Genomic DNA, 20549 nt, shown 5'->3' with positions numbered 1-20549 from the left:
GGGCGCTGCCACCGCAAATCGCGACGTCACAAGTACCAATGTCGATAAACTTGCCGTGCTTCAGGCTGTATACATAAACACGCGTATTCTCAGAGATTGAGCAGTATAAATGCATATATCATATCATATCAATATTTCTTTTCGTCAAGAGTAAATTGTGTAACATCTTTTTTGGAACTAAATACAGGGGAGATAAAGCTATGTTTTGGAGAATGATTAATACGAGATTGCTAAAACGTTGGCGATTTGATACGTCTGGAGTAGATGTCAAATTGCTGTGTTGGCAATAGATCATTTTTATCGTATTGATAATCATTGGCAACTGTTACCAACGCTATGTGAGATTGTTAATTATATCGACAACTATTAGCATTGTTAGAAAATTATAATAATGAATTTTGCTAAAGAAATTAGTTGTAAGATCCATGTTAATTTGAAAGCTATGAGACTTTAAAACCACCGATTCTTTTTTAGCAGTTTGTACATAACATATAATGTGTCACGTGTTGTAAGGGGAGAATGATTCACCAAACGGTGCTCACGTGCGTTCAACGTAAGCACACGTGGGCATAACTTAGCAAACAGTACAGAAATGTAATCAACAAATCACATTTCTGTCACATTTTTGTCTTCCTGCAAATTACCTTTCTCTCTAAAAAGGCTAGCTCGTCCCAAGAGCTTCCAATATTACTCGTACAACATCCCTTCACAGCTACTATCCAAATCAAATACATCAAACAGAGATCGATGACCACTAAATCGATCGCAGGTCACGGATCTCGTTTCCAGAAGGAGAGATCACCAAAAGACACGCTCTTGCTGCACCTGCAGGTGCAACCATAACCTCAAGCAACGGGGCTGGCTATAAATAATGATTGCGAATTTATTTTTAGCGATGAAGGTCTCGCTACACAGAGAAGAACAAGGATAAAAGGAAGAAGACAGAGATAAGGAGGACCAAAGCAGAAACGACGGGGAAAGGAGAAAGCAGAAGAAAGAAAAGTGGAGGGAGGAAGAGAGCAAGAGAGAATCCGCTAGCAGTGGGCGGCTTTCCTCGAGGAACTCACGGCTGAACGGACACACATGGGGTTATGTTTGGCAGACTGGTTAACTGTCCGGCTGGATGGCCGAACGGTGGTACTCTTGGTTCGCCGCTTCTGGCTTCGCTTCTCTCTTCGCTTACACAGAGTTTGTTGACTCTCGGTTTCAGCACGCCGGCTGACCATGACCTCGCCGAACGATCCGCGAAGTAATACCGAGACGACTCTGACTCCCTGCCACCCGCCGTCGACGTCGTTGTCCTCGTTGTCCCTCCTATACGGTAACACTTGCATACAACAGCCTAGCCGGCGAGAAGCAGTTGCACGTCACCGGAGGAGGAACAGCTCGAGTTCGACGCCGATCCACCTGACGCTCGGTGCTGGGAGCCGCGTTGTCGACTGTGCCGATGCGGAATCGGAATTTCGACGGAAACGAACGACGTACTAAGCGGAATAGCGGTCATTGCCATCCGGTTGGTGGCGTCGATGCTTGTACCGAAGATGGAAGTTCGAGTGGATGGAGGAGCAGCTTAGGCTGTCGGTTAGGTTTTAACTTGATTCCGTTGCACCGTGTTGATTCTCAGTTGGAATATTTGTGTAATTGTTGGAAGAGTATAGTCGGAAATTGTACGATTTACACTGCTCATAGTTAATAAAGATTTTTTATACGAATGGCTATGAACAGAGACTTTTGTATTTAAATATGCAAGGTAGCAGTGATTTCTTCGCTTTTAACGGGACTTCTGGGAAAATTTAATCGTCTTACGATATTTAGCTTGAATCTATAGAAATATTAAAAATATTCGAATGAATTCAATATTTTTTCGAACGAACGAGAAATATTCTAATTTCTTGTCTCCAAAGGTTCCTCTCTTTTAATAACATGCCGCTAAGCGGCATGCTATATTTATGTAATTATTCATAAGTCTTTTAGGATCTAATGCAAATTCTCAAGGTATTTTTATACTGATTCAACGGTATTAGAAGGTCTCTTTAAACATTAATTTATAAATCTCTAAAAAAAAAAATGTTGTGCTAAAAATGGTATAGATTACCTGGAATAGAAGAAGACTAGAACGATATCTTTGGAAAAATATTTAAAAGTAATTTTTAATGCAAACGTTTTCCCCTATTTTTCGAATATAATTCATTATACGAAGAATTGTTCAAACAGCTTGTTTTATATGTCCAATTATACGGCCGATCGTAGCAAGTAATCTGTAAATCAGTTAGCAGCGAGAAATGAATTTCAAAGATCAATCTAGATCAATGACTCCAAATTAAGCGACTAAGTCAGACTCGCGTGCGTAATTCGAGAGATTGTAAGCATCAATTTGTATGGTTGATTTCACAATCAGCGAAATTACACGTACGAATTATTGGAGTAAATCGCACCTCATTAAAATACCATTTAATTTTGTATTAATTTAATTTTGTGATTATCGTTTGTATCTCAAACGTAGTTTTTAGGAATACGAGCCAGTTAAAAGGAAACAATTGTGCTAAAAGGATACATATGAAAAAGAAAACAGAATTTGAAGAAAAACAAACATATTAGACAACCTAAAATAATTCTTTCGTCATATAGGTAGCAGTTATTTACCGTTTGAGAGACCCAAATCAACAAGCTCAACAATATCACACACGATTACAGCACAGCGTAACGAGGGTTAATCCTGAAACGTGGTGAGAAGGACCTCAACTCGAAATGACGGTAAATACGAAGTTCATGAAAAGGGAGGGGGGTCAATCATCGTCAGGCTTGCGTGGAAAAAATATTAATCTCTGTAAGCGTATCTGGGGCAGAGAATATCGATCGTACGATCTGGGTCAGAGCTTGCATGCACCTTGCTGCACGCGTACGCGGCAGGGTGCAGCGGCCATGTCGTTTGAACAACGACGTACACGTGTGTAGCCCTCGTGAAAAGTCTCACGTGCAAGGTGCCTCTCCACCTCTGGAAACTTACAACAGTCAGCGCGATAAGAGCGAATAAATGCGAACCGCCGACTGCTAAGAGACTGCTTCCTTAGTTTAATTCCCCGCGTTGGAAACACGTGGCCAACGGGTAGATAAGTATTCAAATTAATTGCCCTTGTCGTCTCTGAATTTTGTACGTGTTGTTGAACGTTCGGTTCTTTTCGTGGTCGTTCGAATCGTTGCATATTATCGTTGATTGGAGGGCACGTGCCATTCTACTTTCGTGACCTTAGCGAAAATAGAATTTTTATCCATTTTGTGTACTCTATTTGTGATAATAATATATTGGATGAGTTTAATAAATATGTATATGTATGTACATTTATTACGCTTGTAACATTTTAAGTACACAGGCCGTTCTATGCATTTATGTCTATGAATGGAAACAATAAAATTTGTCTCTGTTCTAGACACAATGCTGCAATTTCAAAAATATAGATTTATAGGTAGCCATTCGTGGGTAGAATTTTATGTGTTCTGAATATTCTATTTCTGAAAATAGAATTTCGTGTCTTTAATATTCTGCATGCAAATAGATAGAACTTTACACAATTTGCGTATTAGGCTTGTAAAAATGAAACTTGCTTTATTAGTGTGCCATATGTAAAAATGTGTTTGATCGTTTTCGGAATTCTACTTACACAGATCGTACTCTGTTATATTTCGAATATACTATTTATAGAACTGAAATATCATTTTTCTTTTTTTTTTTAGGATGATAGTAAAAACATAGAATTTTTCTGCATATTCTACATATACACTAGTGAAAATTTAATCGTGATATTTTGAATATTTTCCTATCAAAACTACATTTTTATACATTTTTCATCCTTCAAATATGAAAATAGAATTTTATATATTTATAAATTTTATAGCACTCAAATATATCTCAAATATTTTGAATGTTTTTTCTATACATGATCGATGTACGCAAATTTTGAAAAGAAACATACTTGGTTAATATATATTTATTATTATTAGTTAAATATATTGAGAAGAAAACGTATTTATTAACCATTTCGATCATTTTTGAAATATGATTCGGTAATAAAAATTCGTTGACACGAAGAACTTTTATGGCGTCTGTATTCAAATATCCTTTGATTTATGTTTTTTTACGGCTATATTTATTTCTTTGAAGCTTCTTGAATATTCATACTACGGAAGAGATTTGCATAAAATTGAAAATTCCTTAAGATCGTATTAATCTTAGTAATGAAAATATTCCTTCAAACATTTTTTTAGATTCGATAGAATAACAAAGAAGACTTTTTAAATGAAAAAACATCAGTTGCATTAAATTTTAAAAATATTTAATAAAAGATTTGTAGCAATTTTACTTATTGTTTTATTTGTATATTTTATCTTCGCTCTTCGCTGACATCTTTTCCTGTTCTTTCGTCTATTATTTCATAAGGCACAAAAGATATTGTATTATGGAATAACAAAAATTGTACGATGAATATATTGAAGCAAAATGATCTCGTTATAATGCTAATGTGACACTGCCACGTTTTATTTTTCCACTGCCAGACACGAGGAGTACAAAATAACCCGGTGAATTACACAATAAGGAGATTGAAGATAAATGTATAATTGCATGGATGACTGACGAGATTAACTATGACAATGTCTAAGGTAATTGACAGTGACAAGAAGCTTAATTACCATCCTATTCTAACATTCTAAAAATGTTCCAGATGAAACGATGGAACAATGGACGACAGAGAATCGCTAACCGATATTTTATCTAACTCGAATTCGAATATAATTTGAGAAATTCATCTCTAACACACCATTAAATAAACTTTTATCGTAATCTCAAAATATCCACGCTGTTCGAGAAAATCTCACGATCATCGTTAAAAGAAGATATACGTATGTATAAATATTAATTAAAATCCCAACATCTCCGTAATATTCACCTAATATTTCAATAAAAGGTCACGTCCCATACTACTGCTCAATAATAATCGTATTTTATACGTTTGATCTTTTACCATAAATACAAAACTAGAAGCTTAAAACATCATACACTTACTAAAATATCAGTAAAATCCTTGTTACGTAATAAAAGTAGCGAGATAAAAAAAGTATCTTTTCTTTTTTTGTTTTTCTACTTAAACCAAACGAGTCTTTAAAAGGTTAATTTTATAAAAACGAAACGAAGGGCAGAATCGTGCTCCCACGGGAAACAGATAAGGACTGTTACGATCGCCAATTTGATGTGTGACTATACATGGCTGAACACGTGCGTAGAAGGAGAGGCCGTAAAATCGATCGTCTGCAACGCATCTCTATGCGTTGCACGTGACTCAACGCCACTCTGCCATGGCGGACAAACAGCCCGGCTGCTGTATCAACCAACTGTGCTCAAAATAGTTACCTAATAACGAAACGATTATGCACAAATTTCACTGTATAGAAAAACAGCAACGTGGATTCTGCTTTTTTTTAAATGTACTTTCAATTCATCTTCTTTTCACTTTGATTCGATTTTCATATATCTACGACTATCTATTCGAAAGTATTTTTCGTTGAACATCACTTTTTGCATGATTCCTGAGGAAGCTGAATTTCAAAGGACGAATTACAGAATAATTCAACGCTAGAAGATCAGTCTTATGTTCGATAAGTAATCAGCAAGAAAATTCGTTTCGTCATCGACAACGATCAACAATAACCAAGAAATGTTCTATCATCATCGATAATGTTTATCCGCGACCAAAAATAATTTTCCATCGTCGATACACGTAACCGAGAAAATATAGATTGCTTATAGCGATTAGCGTCACCAAAGTAGTTCCAACTAATTTTAAGGTTAACTCTTCCATCGCAATTTTAATTTGGGTTACAACTGCTACGTGCGAGCGCGCGCGGACGCGCACATAACCTCTGATTTTTATTGTAGAAAGTTCATGTACGAGATGATTAAGTATTCCTATTTTGACATCCCATAAACTACTCAGTACATACATTTATCACACTCTTGCTCATAATTCACGTTTGACTGTGACTGCTTCCGACATATACCATTAAAACTGAGACAATCGCTCAAAGATTCTGAAACGCATACAAATAGCCTGTTCGTACGATAGAAGAAAGTAGCCGCGTCGTATCCCTCTGTGATTGTTAGGGCCGCGGGCGCGTAGAAAATAAGAAAAATCGATAAATGGTAAAACAGAAGCATGCACAGAGCCGACGACGACTGTATAATGCGACGGGCCCGTTATAAATATTGCAGCCACCGATACAATGCACAATACGCGAGCTACACACGTACGAGAGATTACGAACTGACGAGTCACGCGTCACGTGAATCACCCTTAGGGAGATTTGGCTCCATTCAATGCCAGAGGGTGAAAAGTTGACGAAAAAAAGGCTCGCCGATCGAACAGAAGGGGTTGCTGCAGCCTCCCTTCGCTTCGGACCAAAGACAGTCAAGTACTCTACAAAATATACAAATTTATACTGTGCCGCGATCGAAATCTTTCGCGTTAATTTCGGTATATTCAGTATAATTAAACGTACGCGTATAATTGTTATATGAACTATTAAAAATGGAACACATTTTTTTATATTCGTACTACGATTAAAGGTTTTAGCATTTTTCAGTGGATACATTAAATTCTTTTCTTTTATTTCTTTTTTTTTTTTGCGCCTAATATCATTTTCGATGAAAGCTCGAATTTTTATTTAACGTTTACAGTATTTTCCAACGAGAGCTTGAACTTTTATTTCGTGTTTAGTATTCTCCAACGAGAGAGCTTGAATTTTTATTTTACGTTCGGTATCTTTCGATAGGAGTGTACGTTTTTGTTTCGTTGCGTTGAAACGTTTTTCATAAAGTTATTTAATGGATACATTGTGTAAACAATTAGTGCATAATCGAACTAATATCGTTAGTCAAATTTTCCAAGTTACAAATTATCGGTATAATTAGTGTCAGTACTAATAAATTTCAAAGAAGCGTTTAATAATTACCAACGGTTCGGTTCACAGTTTAGTTTAGCAAGTGAAACGAATTATTACATCGAATTTATTACAATAGGATCAATAAAAATAAAGAAATCTACGAATAATATCCAAAATTGATGTCATCTACTAAATCACGGTGCAAAAGGGCTCACCTGTTAATTATCTTCGATTATCGTTTAAAATGTAGAAACAGACCAATTAATTTACAAAGCTATTTACACGTTGTTATAAATTAAGCTATTTTCCAGAATAAATATCGATTTACCTTTAAAGGAGATGTTTGAATCAAGGTGGAAAGTCGCAATAACTCGTTTCAGCTACAGTGCACTATAAAATACTATAAATACATATGGTGAACATCCTGTTTGTGCAGTCACGTGATGTAAGGTAACAAAGAAATAACTTCACGGTACAAAAACCATAATATTCATTTCACCGTCGATACTTCAGCGAGTTAGCGTGCGCCAAACCATTTTCTCTTTGTAATTTCTGTTATCGACGAACCGTGGCTCTATTCGTCTAATTATCGCGATCGCAAACGCGGTGCCATACGCTGCAACCAACTAACCTATCACGCGAATGTAATTAATATATCCAATTTCTTTCAATTTTTGATTATGAAAACATGAAAAATGAAGTACCACGTGTTACGCAATCAATACGTTCACGTATTTCTTTTTCTCCTTCTTTTTTTTTTTTTTTTTGTTTTTCATATTAATTCTTTCACGATATAATTAAATAACGAAGAATTGAAAATGAATGATCCAGAGAACGATTGCCTCGTTATCTCTAAAAATTTTTGAATTTTTGGTATTAGTTGTAAAAAAAAATATATAGCGCTAATTTTTTTTCTTTTTTTTTTTTTTTTTTGTAGGACAAATATTAATAATCACCTTACGGTGAGCCGAGAATCTATGCAACATTTTCTTTGAAATCTTTCGTTGCTGTATCTCTGAAATTGATCACAGAGAGAAATTTTCTTTCATTTCTTTGTTTATTTCTAATTTGAATGCACAGTCGCGTAATTCTAAATGACGAAATTCCTTGCCGTAACGATCATTCGTTTCGCGTATATAATAAAAATTCAACATCCACCGAGATTTAATTATTCAACGAGATTTATCATTTTTACCATTCCAAACAAAACACAAAATTATCAAGAGCGCAGCGGTATCGAGCGACCCGTTCCAGTTTCTTTAGTTACCGAGCACACTACCTTGCAGTTCTATTTACTGTTGCTATTCGCAGGGTGAGTGAAAGCTAACACAAAAGCGAACGAATCTCCATAGAATTTACGATACAAAAGCAGGCGAATTAAAAAAAATTAGAAGAAACGGGGTAATTCAAGAGAAAAAGATCAAAATCCAAGGCTACATATTACGAAATACACTTTTATTTTCATGACGTACCCTTCTACCAATTTTTCCTTGCGTTTGACGTTTCTCGATTTTATTACCGTTCATTTATGCATTTTTTTTTGGGGGGGGGGGGGGAAATTCGAGAGTTCAAAAATTTGCAACGTGCGTATGATATGCGAATATGTGGAAAACACCAATACAGAATAATATTTATTACGACGTATGATTCGTGAAAAAAAATTTCTATTTAGATTCCCTTTCGTAGAAACATGTATAAATATTCTATTTATCGTATCGGAGATTCTGACTTTTTTACAAATAGTATCGGAGAGACACAGAGTCGGAAAAGGAAGTCGGACGTGTTTGGCGAAGGTTTTTTTTGTTTTCATAAACATGGCGAATACGCGCGTGTAATTGTCTTTTCATTCACGTGGACTACAAATAATTGCTGTTACGTACTTCCTACTTTGCACACCTGAACGGACGCTTTGAAACCCAATATATCCAAGGAAACCGCCTCACGCATCCGCGCAGAGAGGATTTTCCATTCAATTTCACTCACTGAATAAGTCTGCGGTTTATCGAATAGGATAAAGACGAAAGATATTACCCTTGTACGTCACAATATGGTCGTTCCTTCCAGACAACGTCGCACGAGAAATTATAATTTCATTCTTTTATCACACGCTATGCCTAGCATTTATTAGAACAGGGCCGGTCAAATTTTCGTGGGCAAAGAGTCATTTTCGAAAAATTTCTCTTCCGATCCATGCGAAGATTACTATTTTGTACTATATTAGTATAAATTGTACTAAAATTAAAATCACTATTACTCTACACCAAGATTATGCATTTGTTTTGACGTTTCAAGGTTACCAACTGACCCGCAGATGTAAGACAAGAAAAAAATAGAACTATTAAGCGTAGACGTAGATTTCCCTATAAAATCCTCTATAAAATAAAACGTACGATTTTCTATCCAATTCTTTCTTTGTAAACAGAATAATATTTTCTGCTCAACTTTTTTTTTAGATAAAATATAAATCTCCAATCTATAAAGTTTAAACATAGCATAATTTATTATCGATACGAATAGCGATAGAATAATCCTAAATTTTGTGGAAATTTGGTTAGGTTGTTGAATGATTCACGTGACAAAAATAAAAAAGATTTGTATTTTAGAAACGATCATATGATGCTGGATAAGAATAACGAGAAATTGTATGTACAAACGTAATGGGAATAAATGTGTGTTAGTAAAAAGAAATATGTCCAATTAACACGTAAATACAGATTACTGTGAAAACGTGTGACTTATGGCGGCAAATATATTGAAAATGAACAGCGTGAAATCCGCAGCAGCTTTCCCGTTAATCAGAGGATAAATGAAAAAGCGTTACTCGACCAAGTAATTTTTTAACGAGTTGTACTTTTACTGTCAGAACAGAATCCTTTCCTACATAATATGAGTTTAATGAATTACGGTGAAACTCAATCTTTAATATCCAATTTAAATAACATTATCGTCGTTTGATGTTTCTAGAAGAAAAGAAAAAGAGAAGAAAGGAAAAGGATGTAACTTTTATAAACGTTTAATTTCATATATATTTAAATTTGGAATACCATCAAGATCAATTGTATTTAAGAATAAAATAACTTTTTTTTTTTTTGACGATAAAATTTTATTCTACATTTTCTACTTATACTCGCATCCGTTAATTGACCAAGTTCACATATACATATATACCAAGAAAATTTTCGAATTCGATTTTCTCGAAAACTAGGTCTTGAACAAAAAGATTTTATTTCATACTTCCGATTCCTCTTTGCACGTAGAATCATCCTCTGGTAAATAGTATTACGTTATAATGGACACCCTGTATTATTATATAAGTAATACTTTTGAAACAATGCTAATTACAGAAATTGGTAACGGTTAGATGATATATGGTAGTCGAGTGGAATGCTGAAAGATCGAAAGGGAGTTCACTGTGAGTTTCGTTCCACGGAAATCTTGCACCATCCGAGTTAAGGAGGGTTGAACAGGAAATCGATATTCCCACTCCTAACCGTCTACAAAGCCGATTGCCTGACAGGAAATGTCAAGTTAACAGTAACAATATCTGCAGTTACATTACTTACGCCAAATTTCTAATTGGTGTAATTAATTAATAACATAACACTGTTGAAATAATATTTTACAAAGTATTAAAAATAAAAAGAGAAAGAAATAAAGCAATATTTTCATTTCAATGTTAGATAGATCTAAATTTGATTTGAGCTAAAACGTAATTGATTTAAAATATCAAATTTTTACATTTTTGACACATCTTTGATTTTTATAACGCGAACTCTCATTAGTACAGTAATATGACAATCGAACTTTTGACCTGGTCGCTGACACGGATGCTAATCAAGAATGATGAACGTAACCGCATTAAGCGATAATATTTGATGGTGCTGCAATCATACGAGCTATTTTGAAGCAACTGATGAAGAATTAATGAAAACGTTTCAATTTCTGAATTTGGCAATGCTAAATGTCACACGAGTCGCGTGCAATGATTTGTAACGAAATTCGAATATACCAGGGATAATTGATGTCGATTAAGGTTAAATTACATTTCCTGGATAGTTTTATCAAAGCGGTCGATACATACCGTAATCGATAGCTCTCGATACAATCCATAAATGGAAAAATCCATAAAAGAATTTTTTAAATAAATTCATTAAAAATGTAAAGCTCTAATCATAGCACAAGTTTTACATTTTCTCTAAATTAGACGTACTTACAATGTGTTAAAAAAATTCATAAATACATAACGAAGAATTCTTTAAAAAATGTAATAACTTTGCTCAGCCATAAGAAATAACGAATGTAGTAATTCAGTGCACTAACTATGAATATAATGCATTAATAGCGAAAATTATCATTCTGGCCATTGAAATAAATACGTACTTGGCCTATTATTTCCCCCACGCGCTTTCCTAGTCGCCATATCCATGAAACGACTCGACACGTAGGCACATTTCGTTCTATTTCAGCGAAATTAGCGACACCTGTTGTTGCATTCGCTTGCTGATAACTCATTCCGTAATTTCCGAAAGTAATCTACCTTATCGAACTGTACCGTTCTACTTTATCGATATCGAGAAACAAAACCACATTACCTACAGGATTTTGCGCGAAATTAAAAAAATACAGGATACAAGATGAGAACGATGAACCCTATGTGTACATCGTCTAAGAAGAGGCCGACGCCCCCTTTTCAAGGTGAACAACTCTCATGAGAGATTACAACATTTTTCTGTAGAGATTTTTATTCATATTTTATCCTCCCATTTCAAAGCACTAGTTTAAATAAACACTTTGTGGTTTCTTTCTAATAACGGGTTACTACGATTTTGATGATTTTAGTCATCATAAAAAATGGTGATATTAACGCAAATATAAGTTACGTATTTCCAAAGTATTTTAATATACTTCTTATTCCTAGCAAATGTTCTTCTGTATAAAATTATCACTATATTGTATTTGAAAGCTTTAAACCACATATTGAAATTGAAAATATTCTTTATTTATCTTATTCAATGTAAAGTAATAGCGAAGAAGCAGAATGAAATATTATGTATGTACAAGAAAACACAAACATGCAAAATAATGGAAAACAATTATGAAACAATATACTACTGAATGAAAAAGTTATTTCACTATCACTTACCATTGAAAAGCATTGAAGTGGTAGTAAACAAGCCCTTGACCATATAAAAATGAAGCATCTTTCCAATAGTCCCCTTTTAACGAGTAAAATTTTTGATATGCCGACATGGCTGTTGAAATTAAAAGAAATGTAAAATATTGTAAATGAAAAGCAATAAAAACTTATCACAAACAATTAATTACCTTTACTATAATCTTCTAAAAGTAAGTGAAAATGCCCTAGTTTACAATATGTTTTAGGATCGATACTAATTCCTTTGTCTTCATCATCGTCCTTTAATTCATCAGGATTCATTTTTGTACTATCTGCTTTCCTACGTTGCTTTTCAGCTTGTGCTTGGACTAGCATCCTTTCTAGATATTTAATCGCACGAACAACTAAAGCTTTTTTCTTTGTTTGCTCCGGTGAGTTTAATTTCAAAAACCCAAATTGTCGACTGCACACATATTGAAAAAATACATTGGTTAATTAAAAGATTATAATAAGAACCTCTTATATAAGCACAAATGACACTGCACATTATTTATTGTTGCTTTATAATAAATTTTTAACAAAGTACACATAAACAAGTAGCTCACATTAATAGTTTAGTTTATATAACGTTATAAACACATTTTCATGTGTCAACTAATATATTAGAGATTACGAATAAATACATTATGAATTATAAAAACAACATGACATTTTAATCATATTCGTTGTATTCAAACGCATGGAAAAGGATGTCAGTGGGGAGCAAGCGCTTACAAATGAACCGATCAAATTACGCGCCTATTCTGTCAAACAAACTTTTAGGTTATATTTTGATAGAAGAGCGAGGAAACTACGATTGATATAAAGCAAAGTAAGAGGACAAAACAAGCTTTATTAGAATAGATTTTATTCACTTCAAAATCACCTGTCTAACTCAGATAATATCTGTAATTCTTGAGGGGTCAAGTTGATATCGTCAGTATCTTGGGCCATTTTCGTGTTCGGTAAATATACTCATTAAAAACAGGAAGGACACATGTTTACACTTAGAACGGGCCGCTTTCTACGAAAATCCGAGAGTTTTCGCAGTTTATACTCTCGACACCTCGTCACCTCATCGGGACGATAAGTTTTTAAAAGCGGCGATCAGGTTAAATCAGGATGGCGAATCACGCTACGGAAGACCATTACCATGGTTCACGTCGACATGTAATTCCGGTGCTAAAGAACATTGTTCTCTGAAACGTCTCAAAAGCGCGCGAAAAGTTAAACAATTTGACCTTTATTATTAAATCGTCATTAAATCGATAAAGATAGGTACTTAAAAATAATAAATAGACCGCAAATTTTTATGCAAATTCATATTTTTGAAAATATAATTAAAAAAGAAAATCGTAGTAGAAAATTATTTTACCTTTATAGAAAGCACTATATTTTGGGTATTTTATTTTTTTTTTCGTATTATGTGCATTCTGCGCAAATTTATGCCTTCAACTTTTCTATAAATGTATAAAAATTCACAATATAATAATAAATTTAATTTATTATAATGAATATATAAAGGTTAGGGACCAAACCTAACAAGAAAATAAGTAATGAATAATAAATTGATCTAACTTTGATTATTCGTAAAATCTGATAAAATCTACTAGTTAGATTTTCGATTTTTCTAAGAAATTACTCTATGATTCGTGTAATTAAAAAGATTATTTTAGATTAAATTTATTCTAATTAATATTATTTATCTTTCTAATTCTTAATCCTTCAATTCACAATATGGCATATCAATTCATACATTTTTATATTATTAAAATATGAAATATTATAGACGGTTACGTCATGATTTCGCTATGTTAACGTCTTCGTCAGTTTTTGAACTCGAACGATCGTTGCAGAGTACCAGAAATTTTGTCACATTGATCTAAGCTCAAAGGCATTAATTTTATTTAAATACTTCGATAATCGAAGAAATTAGGTGAGCCTAGCATATATAAATACTAACCGCTATGAATTTGTCCAAAGTGTGCAAGAAAAGAATCAAGTCAGGAGCAACAAAATTTAAACGGTAGACAGTTCTCGTTTTTCACTGTATTTCGAAATGTTTTGTTTCTATTTTTAATATTCTATCTACACGTTGTAAATATAACGTGTTGATTTGAAATAAGTAATAATTTATCGTTCATTGACATGCATTATTGCAATATTTTAATAATGCAGTCATCGATATATTTTTATTCTAACGAATAGTCGAAGAAAGACTAACAGTGTTATTTAAAGGCGTGAAAATAGCGTTCATACATAGTTATTTGCGTAGTAATTTGTAAAATAACGTGATATCAAGGATATCAAGCAATATAAAGAATGATATAATATTTGACAAAAAATAATATTTTTAAATAAAAAAATCATGTATTTTAAGAAGTTTACAATAGCCCATGTATTTTAAAATTGTTATATTGTAGTGAGAAATTAACATTGATACATTTTTTCAGTATGAAGAAGAATCTTCCAGTAACAAAGGAAAGTAAAGATGATGCGAACAAAGGAGAATGTAGCTTGGATATTTCAAAGGAAACAAAAAGCATAATAGATAAAATCTTAGGAGATGTAAGCAAAAAATCTGCCACCAAACAAATCATTATCGGTACAACATCAGGATGGTGAGTGTTATAGATATATCAAAAACGTATTAAAACTTCTTAATTTCATTATATATCTAAGTTATTTACAATTAAAATTAAAAAAAGATGATAACTGAAGAAAGATAATTTTAAATATCTAGAATACCTTTTGTTCATATATAATTACATGCAAAGAAAAAAACTCAATAAGAAAAGTATCTAACTTTATATAAATACTTTGTATAGGTTGACTGGTTTTGTAACAATGAAAGTTGGAAAAATTGCTGCATGTGCAGTTGGTGGTGGAATTATAATATTACAGATTGCAGCACATCAAGGATACATCAAAATTAATTGGGATAAAATTCAAAAGAAAGCTGAGAAACTATCAGATAAAGTGGAAGAGAAGGTAACAGGTGAAGGGCCAAGACTTATGGACAAGGTAAAATTCCTAATATATATATTACAGTTTTTATAGGTTCAAAATATTTAATATGTCGCTATATATAAATATAATGTTAATATTATTTATAGGTAGGAATATGGTGTCGATACAATTCACTTGTGGCAACAAGCTTCATTGGTGGTTTCATTATTGGTTTAGCATCCTGAATAAGAAGCCATTAATTGTGTACAGAAACATAAACGAACATTATATATTTATTACTTTCAATATTGACATTGTATGTTAGATATTATTTTTATCATTTTCATCATGATCATTGGTATTTAAAAACCAAAGCAACACATATTATTATTTAAATTAGTAAGATTATTTAAATCTCAGAAGACTATTTTTATTTCAATTTTTTAATATATAAGTTTATTATGGCATATATATTTCATGTATATGTAATTATAATCTAACACTTTTGAGGTAATGCGCATGCATTAAGAAGTTTTTATATCTTCTAACCATTATACTTCAATTATATTGATTATTCGTGCATATATGCAAATTTATGCATTAATTCTTGTAAAAAAAAAATAACAAACATATCATAGTAAATACGTTGTAAAGAGTTAGTTATATCGAACAATAAATACAATCATTTAAATTTGATTAATTGGAATTTTCTTTTCTTTTCGTATATATCATGAAAAAATTTTTGTTTTAGAAGTTGAAATATCAATACTTTGTACAAATTTATATACAACATTCTATAAATATATTATTAATTGTTTCAAAATTAAATAAATTATATTAGTAACAAATTCTATTGTTTCAGGTCGAGAGATACGTTGATAGAAAGCTAGACAAAGCTGAACAATTATTGAAAAATGGTGAATCTCATACGCGCCGTTGGTACCACTCTATAACTGGTGATACCTCCTTTAAACCTACGGAATTTCACTTTTTCCTTGCATCTTTTGTAGCTGGTTTAGCACTTGGTTTTGCAACTGGCAATTAGATTTAAGTATGCTGTATTCTGAATGCGTATAAAAAATTCAGATCCTTCCATTGTAAGAACAATATATAAAACTTCATAAAAATATACGTGATAAGATATAAAACCGGAACTTACGTTTTGAAAATGCTAATAATTAAGCACACCTAACAGTACATAATATAATGAAATTTTACTTCTTTATATTTGTAACTTAATAACATTTTTTTTAATACTTTACTAATTTATGTTGCTAATTTAACATTAATAACATATATTTTTTATTAATACTACATTTGCCATTTTGTAACATGTTGATTAATTTTTCATTAGTTAAGTGATAATATAGATACTATAAAATGTGTTGAAGTAAATACTAAAACTCGTTTTGCATTCAGAATGTAGCAAAAATAATGCAGTAATTTTAGAAAGTATATTTATAAAGTATAGAAATTAATATAATCCTATATTAACAATATTAACAAATAGTATAACTCTTTTGTACTATTTTTCTATATTTAATTAGATCTGTGAAATATATTCATATAATTTCGAACTGCTACAAAATTTTTTTATAAAAATATTGTTATTGAATTTATTAGGTAAATAATATTATTTAATTAGTATCTTATCAAAAATATAAAATGGACACAGTAGTATGAAATAAAAGACACTGTTAAAATAGAGTACTATAAACAAATTTTCCATCAAATGATGTGTTCTGTCTTACATATAACTATAAGTTGTATGGTTTTGAATAAGATGATATAGTATTTTGTAATATTTTTTCCGTAAAGACTTTTGCGTAAGATTTTTAATGAATTTACTCAAGTATTTTATGGCATGAAAAGATATAAATGAAATAAATTATGTAATACTGCCATGCTCTTAACTGTTGTATTTGTAAAGATTATGTATAGATTGATGTGTATGTATATATGTATATATAAGATGTAATGCTTGCTTTGTTACAAAATATTACAACAGTAAGTGCAAAATTTTTAATTGTAACCATTGAATGTAATTATTACATTATAAGGTAACTGAAACTATTTTATACCAAGGATTTTATTGTGCTATGCTATGACAGCGCTTGCTATTTTCATTCTATTTTCCCAATACTACATATATAATTATTTTAATCATTAGTAAATGAGTCAAACAAATATAAATATTTAAAATGATCGTTATACGATCGTAAAATTTAACGTATGTTTTGTAACCTCTGAAATATTATTTTGTAACACATTAAGTTTCACATCCTATATATGCAAGATAAAAACAAGAAGATATATTGACATGTATCTTTGTAGCTTATGATTAATCGAAAGTACTTAGGCTGAATATTATTCTGTGTGCTATATAAATCAAAATCTCATTTATAAATAAAATTAAATTATAATAAAACTGTAACTATATAAAAGAATAATACTATTTACTTCTTATTCTAAAATCTCTTAAGGCACTGCATAATAATAGTCCTTAATCGTCTCCTAATCTTTTGATCACCATTACAAAATATATGTGTCGAATTATCCCCTATTTGAATCAAAGTATCTTCATCTTGCTGTAAACATGAACAGCAAAATAAGAATAAATAAAAGAAAATTTTATATTTTAAGAAGAAAGTATTTAATAAATTCTTACTAAATGAATACTGGTTGCAGTTGGACTATGTTGTAACTTGGCTCCTTGAATACCTTCTTGATTAAGCTTTTGAAGGAGTTCTTGTGGATCCAAATTGCCATACTCATGTTTTCTTTCTTTAAGAACTTCTTCCTTAATTGGTGCAGGTGAACTGGAAGACGCTTTACGTTTTCCACTAGGTCTATCTTCAATACTCTAATAACAAAGTTCATGGTTAATGAAACATGTTTTTCAATTACATACTTATTAAATTTCATTTTAATAATACATACTTTTATTGTATATACGTTATCCTTAACTTCCAGTTCACCAGTAACAGAAGCAAGACTTAAACCAGGACGAATTTCATTAGGAATTATATTTCCAGCTAATTCTGGCTCAATAAACACGCGCCCTTTCTTTCTTTTTAAAGGCAATTTTATAACTTCACCTCTTTTAAAAGTGATTAAAGGTTTTTCCTTAGATGTAAAATAAGTTAATAATTAAATGAAATAATCTGCATATAACACATCATTAAAAAAACACACTTACCCCTACAGGTTCTATAACAAGATCTGTTCTATGTGGAGCAGTTATTGGTGGTTGTGTATAACACTCAGGTATAACTAAATGTTCTGGTTTCAAATCCCTAATTAATTTATTAGCTTGAGTAAAATTAAGAGATGTGTCAATTGGACAATGCACTGCTTTCATAGCTAATGGTTGAAATGGTGCCAAAGCATCTAAATATGGAAAATCTGGTTCTGAAATGATAATTATTGTCTATAAAGCTTTTTACAAATCACATCATAATAATAGTCATATATATATATTATACATATATATATGACGAACAATGTATTGTAATATACTATAAATTATATTTAATATAATATATAACAATAAATATACCTGTGAAAATTATGGTGTGTTGTGGATTATTACCCCATAACTGAACAAAATGAACTGCATCTCCAAATCTAAGACTGGGATGACCACAAAAGACAACACAAGGTTGTCTATAATCAGAACTAAAACCTTCAGCATATATAGATGTAAAATGTTTTAATCTGGCATTTTTAACAAGAAAAGCATGTGGAAATGGTTCCTCAGGAAGATAAACTTTATTTTGTTTATTTGTTGACAACCTGCAATAATTCTAAAATAAATAATTTAAATAGTCCTGATACTTATTTATTTAATATAAAACATACCATTCAGCTAAAATATTTGAATATGCTAAAGATGTTTCAGCTACTGGTGATATGAAAAATAAGGGAACTTGTGAGAAACCAGACTTATCCAAATGAGTACTAAGACATTCAAATAAATCATATACAACTCCAGATGGATAACACGGTATTAAAACACATCCCCCAGTTCTGAGTGTTATAGCTACAAAATTGAATTTCAATATACAATATATTAAATTATTTAAATGTTAAACAAAATATATGCAATATAATATAATTCTACCTACCAACAGTCATACACAGTTCTCCAAGCATAGTATCTGGATTTGCAGTAGGTGTTTGAGTTAAACCAGTTAATATTAACATATTAGCATGTTTCAAAGTAGCTTGTTCCATAGGCCGAGGATGTGTTGTCAATGTTGAGGATCCACTTACAAATGCAACCTTTTCATGGTCACATGAAATTAACCAATTACTGCTACCCAAACAATATCCAGAGCTTATAGGAGTGACTGTTAATGCACCATATATATCCTATGAGAAGTAAAGGATTTATAAATAGCATTAAATTATATAAATATTCAAATTAACATTATGCTAACTTGCCAATTTTTGATCATATCCAACTGTTTGGATATACGATAAAGCAGTATTAACTGCTGATATTGAATATATATGTTTCCAAGATTTTGGCTTAAGAGCATCAGCTAATGGAGGAGGTAATACATGTAACATTTCCTTCCAATGTTTAGCTAATGTAGCTTTCGGAGTTTGTTCAATGAATTCTACTAGTTCTTCCATAAAAAATCGTCCAATTTGTAACGTTGGTTCTGTAGCATAAATAATGCCTTTGAAACCAGTGTCCTCTGTTATAAATGGCAGAGCCAACATACAAGTGTAATTTGATATCAAAATGGCATCAATTTCTGAAAAGTCTACTATTTTCTCCAAAGGTGGAGAAAATTCAGGGGTCGAATCTACAAATACTCTGCCGCAACATTCTTTTAGTTCCTACAAGATTGAATGTATAATATATATTATAATATAATATATATGAAGTGTAAAATTTTAAAAAATATGTGATTATATACAAACCCCTTCTATTTGCCAATCTTGATGATTGTCACGTGGAAGCCACAAAGGTAAAGAATTAAATTTGGTGCTGGGAACCATAGGCATTGGCATGAAATGTAGTATAGATTGCATATTTAAGCCGCAATCTAACATTAAAGTAATTCCTTTGAAACTTAGAACCAAACATGGTTTTGTTGGTTCACTTGATAAACAATACTATAAATATAATGAATATATTTTAAATGCATCTATTATAAAAGCACATCTAATTAATAAAAATTAATAGATATATAATATTTGAATGGTTTTAATTAGGTTGAGAAATATTTATAACTAAAACATTTGGGAAAAGATCAGTAAAAATAATCTTCATAAATTAAATTTAATCTTCATAAATATGCTACTATATTAAAATATTACAATAATTATAATTACCAGTTTCATCTTAAATGTTATATTTTATGCTATCGATACAAATATGAACAAGTATGTTTTGGTCCGACATATAAATTAACATAACCACAAATGTAATGTGTTTGCTAATTCAAGTAAGCTGGTATAATTTTTCTATTTAATAATACTGCAATAGATTATATTT

At 31.5% G+C, this 20549-nt stretch overlaps 3 protein-coding genes across 5 annotated transcripts in view; 1 reads left to right on the top strand and 2 right to left on the bottom strand.

Moving 5' to 3' along the window:
* The window catches only part of Utx (Utx histone demethylase), a 148679-nt gene extending 135417 nt beyond the window's left edge, over nucleotides 1–13262 (bottom strand). The window contains exons 1-3 of the mRNA XM_072002293.1: nucleotides 12975–13262; nucleotides 12259–12512; nucleotides 12077–12185 (exon numbers count right to left, since the gene is read on the bottom strand). Of these exons, the coding sequence (XP_071858394.1) occupies nucleotides 12077–12185; nucleotides 12259–12512; nucleotides 12975–13042 (431 nt within the window). The 5' untranslated portion in view covers nucleotides 13043–13262. The remainder of the gene's footprint in view (nucleotides 1–12076; nucleotides 12186–12258; nucleotides 12513–12974) is intronic.
* Nucleotides 13263–13891: 629 nt separating this feature from the next.
* LOC139986402 (FUN14 domain-containing protein 1) lies at nucleotides 13892–16191 on the top strand. 3 transcript variants are annotated; one of them, XM_072001711.1, is made up of 4 exons: nucleotides 13892–14024; nucleotides 14542–14709; nucleotides 14917–15112; nucleotides 15900–16191. In XM_072001711.1, exons 2-4 carry the CDS (start codon nucleotides 14543–14545, stop codon nucleotides 16080–16082), a joined length of 546 nt encoding a protein of 181 aa, XP_071857812.1. In that variant the 5' UTR covers nucleotides 13892–14024; nucleotide 14542; the 3' UTR covers nucleotides 16083–16191. The 3 variants fall into 3 exon arrangements, with proteins under 3 accessions (XP_071857812.1, XP_071857811.1, XP_071857813.1); XM_072001710.1 differs by lacking the exon at nucleotides 13892–14024 and adding an exon at nucleotides 14033–14114; XM_072001712.1 differs by lacking the exons at nucleotides 13892–14024; nucleotides 15900–16191 and adding exons at nucleotides 14033–14114; nucleotides 15205–15733.
* A 678-nt stretch (nucleotides 16192–16869) lies between these two features.
* Nucleotides 16870–20505, bottom strand: Ints9 (integrator complex subunit 9). The gene is made up of 10 exons (XM_072001702.1): nucleotides 20387–20505; nucleotides 19973–20167; nucleotides 19484–19888; nucleotides 19165–19411; nucleotides 18899–19079; nucleotides 18597–18832; nucleotides 18237–18448; nucleotides 17978–18163; nucleotides 17706–17900; nucleotides 16870–17625 (listed from the first exon to the last, which is right to left on the bottom strand). The coding sequence occupies exons 1-10, from the start codon at nucleotides 20393–20395 to the stop codon at nucleotides 17506–17508; spliced, it is 1986 nt and encodes a 661-aa protein (XP_071857803.1). The 5' UTR covers nucleotides 20396–20505; the 3' UTR covers nucleotides 16870–17505.
* Nucleotides 20506–20549: the final 44 nt, after the last annotated feature.

Source organism: Bombus fervidus, chromosome 4 (assembly GCF_041682495.2).
Source record: "Bombus fervidus isolate BK054 chromosome 4, iyBomFerv1, whole genome shotgun sequence".
Classification (NCBI taxonomy): domain Eukaryota; kingdom Metazoa; phylum Arthropoda; class Insecta; order Hymenoptera; family Apidae; genus Bombus; species Bombus fervidus.
This window is presented reverse-complemented; position numbering and strand designations above follow the sequence as displayed.